Here is a 13,174-nt window from a genome sequence, read left to right on the forward strand (position 1 = left end):
GATATTACAGAGGACGCTTGGGAGGGTCTAGGTATTCCCCTTCTTCAGGATTCGTCCGTCGCCTCCTGGCCGTTTTTGTTTCTTTCCTCCTCCCGGGGATTCAGAAAGGGCACGGGTGCTCCAGGAGGAAGTAGGGACCATGCTGCCAAGGCAGAGATGCCCTTGGGGCTCACGACAGCTCCTTTGGTGTTCACCAAGTTGCTGCTGGTGTTTCCTTCACTCACGCAGAATAGACGTCCACATCTATTTCGACGACTCCCTCATGCCTCTTTTGGTGTGGGAATCGTTAGTGAAGGACACTCGTCTGGTCCTGAAACTCTTGCTCAGAGTCGGCTTCATTCCTTCCAGAGAGAAGTCAGAGGTTCCTTCATATTAGGACTTCTTCTTCCTGGGGAACCATTTTGACATGGTTCGGGGCTTAGCCCTTCCACCTCTGGAGAAGTTTGAGAAGGTCAGGGCTCTGGCTCTGACTTTCATCACTTGGTCGCTTGTCCAGGTACATTGGTTCCTCAGTTTTCTGGGGTATCTCAACTCCTTGGCATATGTGGTCCCCCTAGGGAGGATTCACATCGGACCTCTCCAGATGTTCCTCCTGTCTGACTGGGTTCCGTCATCCAGGAGGCCTGGATCCCGCTTACCCAGTCGGTCAGGGAGTTCTCTTGCTGGTGGACCATTCAGGAGAACGTTTTCCACGGGGTACCTCTGACCAAGCCTATCCCCTCTATGATCCTGTTCATGGACGCGTTCATGACAGGAATGTGAGCTTACCTCGATGGCCAATGCCGCTTGGGGGAGTGGTCTGGCGAACAACTCTCGGAGCACATCAGTGTACTCGAGATGAGACTGTTCATTTGGCTCTGCAGTCCTTTAGGGGTATCCTGCAGTCCAAAGTGTGGCTACCGACAACAGTTGTCGCGTATCTGGAGAGACGGGGGCCACCAGGTCTCATGTCCTGTGTGCCCTCTCCATCCACATCCTTCTTCTCTGCCAGGACATGCAGTTGACCATAGCCCTTGGCTCTCCCCACCAGACCGAATCTCCTTCGCCAGCCTTGGCCCAGAACGACACACTCTTGACCAGAGATCCTCCACCTTCACGCGCTGAGGCTATCTCTGGAAGCCACGCCAAGGCAGGCTTTTCTCAAGAGGTGTCAGATTGCATTGAGCAATCAATCAGGGCTTCCTCTTCTGCCGTCTACCAGTCACGTTGGATGATCTTCTGTGATTGGTGTGTCGGCAAGGAAGCTTATTCATTCGAAGCCTCTGCATTTGATTGCGGACTTCCTAATCTCTCTGTTTAGGTACCGCTATCTGCCACCTGGCACTATTGCTGGCTATCGTACAGCTATTGCCAGAGTTCTTGCTTGTTATGGCAGGAAGGAGATCGGTTAGTCCTCCTCTCTTTCTGCCCTAATCAGAGGCTTTGCTATGAATAGAGTTGTTTTTAGCGAAGAATCAGGTTCCGGGGTTCTAGCACGATCCCATCAGGATCCTGGCTGTGACTAGCTCGGAGGAGCGAGATAGGTTGCTTTGTCCTTGTCGGGCTCTTAGGTTTTATCTTGATAAAACCAGGGGGGGGGGTGGGGGGGGGGGGGGGGGGGGGGGGGGGGGGGGGGGGGGGGGGGGGGGGGGGGGGGGGGGGGGTGGGGGGGGGGGCGGGGCTCTCGATCCCGTCTGTTTTGCCCATTAAACAGGGGCAACGAGATATCTCCTCCCAGTCGGTTTCCAGGTGGGTTTGCCAGGTGATTTAGTATGCTTACGAGCATTTTGATGATCTGGCTCGGGCGAGAGCGAAAGCGCGGTCTCACGAGGTCAGGGCCCTTGCTTCATCCTGGGCCCTTCTCTCAATGAGTCCTCCTTTCAGGAGGTCATGTCTGCAGTATTCTGGCAGGGCAGGGATACCTTAACAGATTTTTATCTGTGATCCCTAGCTTCCCACTCAGAAGGCCTGTATTCATTGGGACCTTTGGTGGTGGCATAGTCAGTGGCTGGGCCTCCTCGTTAGCCCCGGGCCATGTCTTTCCGTACGGCGGCATGTGGGTACACCTGCTCTTTCACAGAGAGGTCCCTTCCTTCACTTTAGCACTCTGTTCTCCCTCCCTACTACTTTGGTTGTGCTGAAGGGGCTGCCTGGCTTCTAGTCACCACTACGGTAAGACGAATTCGCATACTAAAGTTATGGTAATTATTACTGAAATGAAATTGAGGTTTTTTAATGTAAAACCAATTTTCATGATGTAATACTTACCATAACTTTATGGAGTCCCACCCTATCCTCCCCTCTTCCTTATCTGCCTGGCTGCCCCTCTGTGGGGTTTACGCCATAAAGGTTATTAGAGGAAGGGAGATCACTCTGCGTTCCTGCCGTGATGGCTCATGGATCGTAGGGAGGGCGGGATTGTTTTTCTTTTGAATCTTTTGTTGTTGGGATACAAAGATGGGTGTAGGTACTGTATTTGCATACTAAAGTTATGGTAAGTATTACATCATGAAAATTGGTTTTACATTAAAAAAACCTCAATTTAGAATGAATTATTAAGTTTTATTTCTTGAGTTAAGTAATGATTTCACAAAGTATGAATTAATTAACATCTGAAGTATTTGGCCAAAACAAATACATAAGGTCTCAAAACTAGGCCTATTAGTTCATGATTTGTTTAAAGTTTTTAATAAATTTGAGCCCTGTGACCTTGAATAAAAGGCAAGGTCATTTCTATTAGCAAACTTTGTCGGGCTTCATCCTAGGAACATACCAGGCAAATATCATGTCCTTAGGCCTTTCAGTTCATGAGAAGAAGTTGTTTAAATATTTCAGTGTGAATGTTCGCAGTCCCTCTCCTTAAATTAAGACTTCGTTGCCTGTTTAGTTACAACGTTTCACGGGAAGACCACGCTTAGTGTATTTTCGAAGTGAAGCCTAGCAAGAAATCCAGTATATCCTCAAATTAAGCTCCGCCGTCATAAACAAGCGTGTGGGTGACGTATATTGGATCAGTTCCGCTCTTGACACGGCCGAGAACTAATATGCCGACTGACTAGAATAAAGAATTGTCAATTTGAAAATTAAGTGTATATCATCTGGCTTCATCGTAAGGGCCTCAGACGGCTTTCAATCTTAGTGTGTGGAATGTCAACGTTAAATCGTTTCTTTGGTGTAAGCAATGCAATTAAGTGGATGACCTAAAGCGACATTTGAAAGCCAAATTTTGAATTCCATTGAAACAAATAATCCATTGGTATTCTCTTACAGATGACTTTCTTTTTTTTTTTTTTTTTTTCGTTTTTTTGTTTGTTTGGTTTTTTTTTCGTTTATTTTTGTTTGTTTGTTTTTTCGTTTTTTTTAATGGTCTATGATTATTGTAGTATTGATAAGAGTCTCAAAACACATTAAAGGTAACATGAAGAAAAAATACAGCCAAAAAATGTCCATCGGTTAAAACAATTACTTATTACAAGGATGTCACAACCTTCGATCTGATATAGCACCACCAGTGACTTGGGTGGTTTGTGTTTCTCAGTGAGCTGGTATCACGAATTACCGTGATAAGCCACAACAAGTCACTTCAATTGCCTGAGATAGCATTCGACTCCCGAATGTCATTCTGTAAAGTAGGCACCAGTTTTTGCTTTATCTCTTATATGTGCTTCTTGTTGACGGAGCGATACCTTCAACAAACAAACACACATTCAACTTCATTTGTGCCAAACCTTCACAAAAGCCAAATACAAATGTAACTTGTAACATTCAGCACAAAATCGGGAGATAAGTAAGATATATATTCTTTTGAGTAGTTGTACTATTGCTGTTTACTGTACATTTAATTATATCTGCCAGGTGTCTAATAAAAGAATCCTGAGATTTTACTTTGTTGGAGATGTAAAAGCTGCTAGAATGTTCATTAACAAAATTGGTTTTCCTTAAAACTCATTTATTATGGGGTATCTGTTGACACGAAAATGTTTTTTTTACTGATTTCTCTCTCTTTGTAATTTCCTCATTAACTTTTACGCAGATGTGTTTTAGAGCAACATTGTATTGCCTAAATGGCATTACAGATATATTTCGGAAAGACATTACTTGAAAATCTTAAGTACATTTGCACTAAACTTAAAAACAACAATATTAGAAACCATTCACAACCGTTTAACAAGGCCATTTATTTTCTAGTAAAACAAGAAATGAGAAAATTTCGTTTACGAAAAGTCTTTAAAATTAATGAGCACTCAGGAAATGTTTCGTATCACATCCAAAACAATGTCGTTATAATTACTGTCTGATCAGCTGATAACAGGAAAGCATGATGGGAGTTCGAGCAGAGAATAGGGTAGACTCGTTCAACTTGAGGTTTTTGCACACATTATACCAAAAAATAAGTGATAAAGTGTTAAGTGTCCCGATAATCCGTTCGGCCGTTTCACACCGAATCCTAAGAAGCAATTTATAAATATATATATTTGCTATCGTTGATTTCTTAAATATCAACAATTGTTTTTCATTAAGTCGGTTTGTTTGCTACATCTAAATCCTTTGTGTTTAATGTGTTTGTCACTTTTCACACTTCGGGCCAATTTAAGTCTACAACGTCAATGTTAAATTCAAACCGACATCTGGTGTATCAGCATGCCAAAATAAAATTAACGGAATAGTTTTGCAATTTTTACATCAAACTTCAGCTACATCGCTTAATATACTTATATATCAATTCTACAATAATCTTGATATCCTTACCAATCCGGAGTAGTTCAATCGTGCTTTATTTATAACGTTCCGACTTCTAGCTCAGTCGAGTGTCGGACTTCGTAACTTTCAGTGAAGATCAGAGGTGTATTGTAAAATCGAACGACCACGGACCGTGTCTTTCCCGAATGGATTGGAATAACTTGCGGTGTGGCTCGCTCATGATGTTCAGTGAGAAAGTCACAAGCTGATACCCTTAGACTGAACATTTACTAACTCGAAAAGGATATGAATATCGGTATTCTGTGACATACTGGATGAACAAGCGAATTACTCATCAGATCTGCCTGAAATTTCTCAATACACATTTTGACGCGTTTAAAGTAGTTCTCTAATGATATTTGTGTGAATACTATATTTCCAAAACATCCATACCACCATCGAAATCTCAGTTACACAGCCTTGACAGCGAACTTGTCCGCCAGGAATACGGGCACGGACGTTTATCTCCAGCTGGAGCTAATCAGTGAGCATCTCAGAATGTAAAGTGAAGTAAATGACATGGTTGAGTTTTTAAGACTCTTTAAAGTGTTTTTGAAATTATTTTATTATTATCATTTTAAGAAAGAAAAAATCACGTTTATCCGTGTTTTGTTCATGTTTGATACACATCTTCACATACTTATCCAGCTCTATGGAAAAAAGCAACAAGTATGTGCTCTCTCACTAAGGGTTATGGGCTTTCTCCATTACTGACAGATAACATTATTATCCTCTGTAGATAAAATATTTGACAGGATTATTTCTAAACATGGTGCATGTTCAAAATTATCTTATGAGAAATATATTTTCAATGTACATCAGCCTGGTTTTATGCCTGATCATTCTACTGTTTACAAGCTAACTGGAACTTGTCATGATATGCCCGTGGCACTTCCGGAAAAAAATACATTTCAAGTTTATTGTGAAAAATCAAAAGTTTTTGATAGTGGTTGGTATTTGAAACTGAAATCTTGTGTTACGTACCAAAATCTTTGTCACAAAAGCCAGAGTTTTCACCGCTGTCTTTCTTCTTCCTTTTCATTATAGAAATGATATTGCTGGTGATTAATGTTCTACATATGGTGTTTTTACTGATGATATTTCTATTTTAAGATCCTGTACACTGTATGTCAAAATTAAATTAATTACTTACAATCGTGGTTTGTAATGTTTACTTACCCCTCGTCAATCAGATTCCATAAAGTTGGAATTTTCAATTTAACTGAAATACATGGTTGTTGGTTTAAATTTAATCAGGAGATGGTTATATCCTGTCAGCTCTTTTTATAATTCTGTAATGAGAAAGATATATGTACTCATGAATTTAAAATTGATTCTTAATAGTGACATTAATATTTGAAATTCAGCACAAGCTTTGAATCATACCCGTCAAAGGCTACAAATGGCACAAATTAGTGGGTTACAAGTTAAACTTATCGCTCACTTAGGATAGATCCTGATATGTTGCACCTGACTACATATTGAAATGTGTAAAATATACATGTTTCCAAATCTAAATTGAGGTAAGGTCTCTAATTAGACGAAACAACCCATTCGCTTATTGGGTGATTTATTTGTGCGAGTCCTTTAATCATACATTGATATCGGATTAGGAAAATTATCCTACCGGAGGCGGAAAAAGAGAAAATTACAATTGTTATTTAAGATGAAGAACTTTATTACTCCCTATTTTCTAATTAATCTCGTACAATTTACAGCTGCTTTTAAGAATTCTATCAACTTAGAAACAGAAATGATTTTATCGTTCCAAGTTATGGTCTTGTACACGCTCTTTACCGACAATATGACTTCATGGAACAGGCTAGGCGTGGAAATAAAATCTCCTCTTTCTACTTTAAAATTCCGCGCAGACATTTCAAAACCAGTTAATCAACAAAAAGCATCTTCATACTACAAAACTGGAGAAATGATTTGTAATATATTGAATACAGAGTAAAGATATACATGTTATCCCTTAAATTTCGACTTATTTAGAGGAAATCAGACTTGGACAGAAAAATCTTAATGTTCTTGTGGAAATCCTTACGATAATGCCCATCACCACTTTTCTATTCCACGTCCTCTATCGTTATGGTGTACAAAGACGTACTCAACCCTCAAATATTAATGACCTAATTCTGAATGTTGTTATTGTTATCAATTTATTGTTTTACGAAATGAAAATCTCTCAGTAGATAAAATGTGCAAAAGTAAGTGAAACCAAAGGTTTAGTTTATGTGCACTCAGCTTCTATATGTCGTAGTATTACATTTAATGTATGAAAACCTAGTATTCATTGTGATAAGGTTATGTTGTTTCCCAATGTTTGTTAAAAAAAATAATAGTGAAAGTAACAAATACTTTGGAGAGAACCTTTGTAATGTTGTAATAATGTGTTCCCAATCCATGTGGTGTATTGTAGCATTTCGTATGTATTTCAGGATTTAAGAGAGAAGGACTCGTGACGGATGACTCGCACGGTAGATTTAGAAGTATTCATTATTTGCTAATGCTAAACGAGAGATTATTGCTTTGCATTCTCTTACAGATGTAATACGACCTCCTTGTTGTATCGCGGGAGATATCGGTTACAATGGTCAAATAGTTTAAGCTGCCTCTTCTACTAAAACGTTTTGATTTAATACGATCGTGGTTTACAGTGGACGAAAACGACCTTATAGACACCGAAATTATCTGACAAGTCAAAGAGTCGACGAAATACGATCGACGTAAATTGTACGTTGTGTGAAAAAAGTACATTTATGTTTTTTGTTCAAACTGGTGTGAAAGCCGCGGGGAAATATCGTCTAGTTTATCTCGGTACATTAATTCTTCGACAAAAGAGATAAGTCTGAGGCGTTATGTGTTATTGGTAATGTAGGATAGAAAAATGCGTCTGGCTTTTTGAATATAATTCCATTACCTACACAGGGGCTTGAAAAATGGATAAATTACACAACCTACACATAGGTTTGTAAAACGATATCAATATATGTATTGAATAGAAGAATTTGTTTTGGCGGTACTGAAAGTCAGAATTTTTCTCGAGAAATTTCTAGATCGTTAACTCTAAATTATACCTTTCTGGTGTTCTTTACATCTCTGACATTCACAGACGCTACAAAAAGTATTCTCAATAAATATGTAGTGTTCCTGGTACCCGGGTCCTTGTGCTTAAATGTTTCCGAACAATCGTGTCAGATCGGTTGTTGCGTGTGAACGAAGTGAAGTTTTGCGTCATGTTAAATCCGAAAATGATTTCCAATCGTATACCGCCTCCCCAATCAGATTACCATCTATGATCGTTAGAAAACAGGATTAGTGTGAATGCGATGTTTTAAATGACACTGGCTTTGTGAACATATTCGGACCGCCTCGTGATTTTTAAAGACACGCTCGATTGTGTTCCAAAAGGATTATTCAATATTTGAAAACGACGCAATAAATATATCTACGATTTAAGATGCATTTGTGTATATCCTTGTCAGATAATTGTATTTTAACTGGACAACATATATTTAAAAAGTATACTTCATCACTATATGACAAATTTCATTTATTAGTACACGTGTATATCCTGGGATTTGACAAGATATATTTCAATGTAACTTCAATATTGACTGTTTGTAATATAGCTTTATTTAACAGGATACTGACTCAAGTATCATCTGTAAGGAAATTGACCTTTGTACGATAGAAATCTTGACCTCTTTCATTGGTGTGAACTACAAATTGTATGCGATGCTGGAGTCTGGAATAAGTAGGAAAAAGATAGGATGCTACCTACAAATAAAGGATGAAAACAAACAGTCACTTTAGTTAGTCTCCATCAGGCAGTAGTGGGGAAGGGGAGCTAAAAAAGATTTAATGACATGTAAGTTTAGCATATATCTTTTTATCCACAGTATTAATAAATCAACAAAGATTAACAACAAAGAAAATAACAACATATCAACAAAAAATACAAGAAAAATAAGAGGTGTTCTGACACCCTAACCATAAAACTGTGCCAAGACTTAGGCAGTGTCATGGGAAAAATGGAAAAGGTGAAAATCTTTAGAAAAGTAGGAAAATATCAATGTTTCAAGGTTAGTCGCCTCTTGCGATCAAACAATGGGGATAACAAGTACAATGCCCCCCAAAACACCAACATGGACAGCTTTCGACCAAGATGTATGATAAACGTGATGATTTCATTTTCCTCAATGTGAATTTTCCATTTCTGGATAGCACTGTCCCTGTATTCCCTACCTATGATGTTTACACGTCACTGTAAATTCGAGTCATCAAAGGGTCTCAAAAGATACAGGTTGGTGAAATTATGGGGAAGTTTTATGGTCGCCATTGTGATCTCATTCAGAAAAATGTATTTCTTTGTACGATAGTCTTGCCTTTCACCACACCAAGTAACCCAGCTCTTCCAGGCCAAGTCATATTTTTTAGATGTGGACATTCGCCAAGACGAAAAGACTAACATGGATGCTTGTCGCGATAATCATTTCCTTTGCATGGACCTGGTTCTCATGCTGAAAGGAGGAAACACATAAGGGGTTAGATTACACCAAGACATAGCTTATGCATCATAAGATTTCACATCTGTATCAGGCTCCCAGGATTCAAACTTATTAATTTATGGTTCAATATACTACATGTAGCAAACAAGCCAACAACTGGGGTAAAGAAATGCTTACAAATTCTGTCAAATATCACACTGTCCAAAGACCACTCGCCAAATGAACTACTGTAAGATCACTTAATTTCGACGAAGATAAGTTACTGTCTTATTCGCGATTATATGACTTCGCGGGTACCAAACTACAAAAGTCGTTTATATACGCACAACAACAAATATATATTAGCGTAGGATTTGAATTCGCGAATAAAGCTGCTTGCGATGCTCGCGAATGAACGCGAAATATGATTATTCACGAAAATAAGTGATTTATAGTAAGTTGTATAGATAACTTGTCTAGATAAAGATGTTTAGATGTCTGCATCTTTATTCGCTGACTAAGTTATATGACATGCAGACAAATAAATTATTTTTTCCTCACACCAAGTCCAGATTGACTTTGTAAGATCATTCAACCAAATCGTGCTACCCACAGACTATGACACGTGCTATCCGTCATAAAATCGTGACATGCAAATTTCTCGACTCTGTGCACAAAGCCAGAATAGCCAACCAGATAGATTTTAACTCCAAGGAATATGTGTGATATTTCTGGACAATATCACTGCTCTTAGAGGAGAAGTAAAAAGACCTATCATGCTTGTCAACTCTCTTAACGTGACCTTCTCACAACTCAGCACAGAACTACAAGCTCTTCTCCAGCTTCCCTTCAGTCAAGCGTACAGTAAATGAAATGGAATTGTCTACGTAGCCTGAGCGTACAACAATATTGTTAGTTTCCATAACTGACTTATCCTGATTGATCAGAAATTGAGCCTCGACAAAATTGCTGGCTAAATCCGTTGCGTTCCTTTCACAAACACCCTTTCACTGCCAAGGAGTCGTCAATGTATTAAAAAGTCTCTAATTCTTAAACTACACACCTTGCCGACAATTGTTTAAAAGACCTTGGTAAAAGTCACTGAAAAAATCAAACGATAATGAGACAAACTTGTACGAACAACCTCTCCAGATGCACTTCAAATACTTCCTACAACGCTAATGTATATGTATGATCAAGTAAGCATCCTTCAAATCAATTGACGTATTAAAAAAAACTAGCCCTTTTCTATTGACTCGATACAATCAATCAACCTCTTCAAATTCATCACTGGTCTGAACTTGTCATTCAATTCATTTTTAAATATGTTGCAAATAAACTGCCCTTACTCACCATACAAAAGTTTCTTTCTTTACCAAATCCTCTACCTCGTTATCTATCAGCTCCGTCTCTTCTCTACTGGAGGAAACTGGACCTGGAACCTTGACTCGAACTGGGTCTCTGTAATATTCTAGTTTTTGTCCCCAGACTTTACTCAAAGCCCATTCATCATCCGTTATGGTTTGCCAATAAGATATCGTTGATTTTAGTCGACCAGAATGCAGTGCCGTAAAAGAAGGCGAGATCGGCCGTGGTTATTCCATACCCCTTGATTCTTTCTCCTATGTTGCCCAAACATGAAGGTTTCTGTTAGCTCCATCACCTTCTTGCTAAGCTCATCGCCAAACAATTCTGAAGTTATAGGAAACAACGCACAACGGCCTAAAAATCTCCTTAAACTGCGACAAAGACATCAACAGCTGTGTTGACCAGTCCTGGGGGTCTTTTGCACGTCCTATAATTGTGCGTCTCGTGTTTGAATCTCTCGACTCAGTCCCAGAAATTTCATTATTACAGCGGGGAACAACATGACTCCAACAATTCTTGGGAATATGGCACTTCTGTATTCCACTCGTATCTGCAGACTTCCTGCATGCAGAATTAACGAGGAGTACCATGACCTCATGAACCTCCGGTCCGTATTTCTTTTTCCCAACAATGCTTGGGATGTCAAAGCTGTCGGTCTCTATGGCCGGAAAATATCAGAATGTTCGTCATTCAATTCCACCCTGGCTTTAGAATGTGCCCTAACTGGGTCTAGTTATCCCAATAACTACCCGTCTCATCATGAAATACAGGCGCGTGGAATATGAGACAAAATCGATGACGGTGTTCCCGATCACCATTCGTGTTTAAATTTCTGTAATATAAACAGAAATAAGTTATATAGATATAGATATAGAAAACTTAGTGAGGGTTTTCCTGTTTTCTTTTGCTCTAGATATGGTCATAACACTTATTCAGTTATGTCGTCATTTAAAAGTTCGTGTATGTTATTACACATTATACATTATTATATAACGTTAATTAGATAACACTGATTTAGACATAATTAATGCATGTAATAATTTGTTTTCAACAATGCAAACATGTTTTCTCTTCTTACAAAATAGATAATTAACACATGCCAAACGTCATGTGTTGATTAATTTTAACTTATCTCTCAATACATTGTGATTATTAGTATTAATTAGTATTAAAAGATATTGAATAAATATTATATGTGTGACATTCGATCCATATGAATATCTATGTATTCTAACCATTATTGATTTAATAATTCATTTTCATTCCATATCCATTGTGCGTCGAGGGATGAGTTAAAGATCTAAACAGGAATTTTATTCTTATTCTTTTAAGTGTCCCCCCCTCCACCATTTATTTTAATATACAATTTGTATTTGAAATGTTCAAGATACATTTTGTAAATATCATATTTAGAATGTCCAATGCCCTCTATTTATCTAAATCATTAAATGAGATTGTAGAACCGACACATTAAAGAAAACTTCCTACGAGTACACCTCAGGAAATATTGACTCCATATAGAGATGTTCTGTTCTTTTTTGTGTCACAGGAAGAACGCTAGATTACGAACTCCTATGGTATGTGTACATTTGTTGTACATGTGCATGCTTAGGCTGAAGGGTCTAAGAAAGGTAACTCTCACAAGACACTTGAATTACAACGTTTTATGGGAATCATCTGTCTACATTAGCATCAGATCGTAAAACGATTTTTCAGATTACTTTCGACAAATTTGATACAAGAGATTTGATTATTGCATTAATTCATTTCTGTAGAGAGCGATAGTGAGCTTAACCCCCGGGCTATCAAAGACGACATTAATCAGTTGCTAGCTAATATTTCTTTCTAACAAATAAGACTGGTACACGAAATTAATATGATACAAACACTACGTGACCGTCCACTATGAAGTATGAAAGTATCGAACTAGTGACCAAAGGTGTTTTTAATTCAACTGGAAATATCTTTATGAATATTGTAGAGAAACGGAAGAAATAAATATACTTCATTTCAAAGGGTATCCAAGATGTTCATGAATGGCAATACATGTATGCAGGTCAGAGTCGTGGAGGTGTTCTCTAATGTCTTTGGTACTAGAAAACATTATCTTATGAAACTTATATCTACAGTCTTTTTCGTTGGAGAAGGTTATAATAGCTCAGTCTACAGAACATCGTCCTTTGTAATAACCAAAGGTGAAGATCCGAGGTGCGAGGTTCGACACTTCCATCCCTTGATGGCGGTCCGTGTCTCTCAGATTAACGCACAGGTGTATGGTGTCGTGGTCAAATTCCTGGGAAGACTCTTAACTGCTGTAGACAGCATGTGACGGGCCTTCCGTATGTTTAGCGAGGTTACCCGCACCATGGAGACCCGGTCTCAAAATGACCCTGGCTGTTCACAGAACGATATAAAAAACCAAGCAATCGTTCACGTTGATTGATTTACCTTTTGTTTACCTACCATCAACAAAGTACAGGGTTGGTTTTTCTTTTATTTTGTGAGGAGGGGGCAGGGAGGGTTTTTTTCAGATTTTGTATCTATATATATACACCTAAACCTCTTTACATAATCAAAGTTTTTGTCAATAAGTG

General features: G+C 38.6%; 1 protein-coding gene across 1 annotated transcript in view; it reads left to right on the forward strand.

Annotated features, from left to right (window-relative positions):
- Nucleotides 1-11,365, forward strand: part of LOC132550331 (nucleolar protein 58-like) — a 33,581-nt gene extending 22,216 nt beyond the window's left edge. The window contains exon 3 of the mRNA XM_060214376.1: nt 11,070-11,365. Within this exon, the coding sequence (XP_060070359.1) occupies nt 11,070-11,365 (296 nt within the window). The remainder of the gene's footprint in view (nt 1-11,069) is intronic.
- Nucleotides 11,366-13,174: the final 1,809 nt, after the last annotated feature.

The sequence above is a fragment of the Ylistrum balloti genome, unplaced genomic scaffold, assembly GCF_031769215.1.
Source record: "Ylistrum balloti isolate Yb309-2 unplaced genomic scaffold, AGI_CSIRO_Ybal_v1 Utg370120, whole genome shotgun sequence".
Taxonomy (NCBI): domain Eukaryota; kingdom Metazoa; phylum Mollusca; class Bivalvia; order Pectinida; family Pectinidae; genus Ylistrum; species Ylistrum balloti.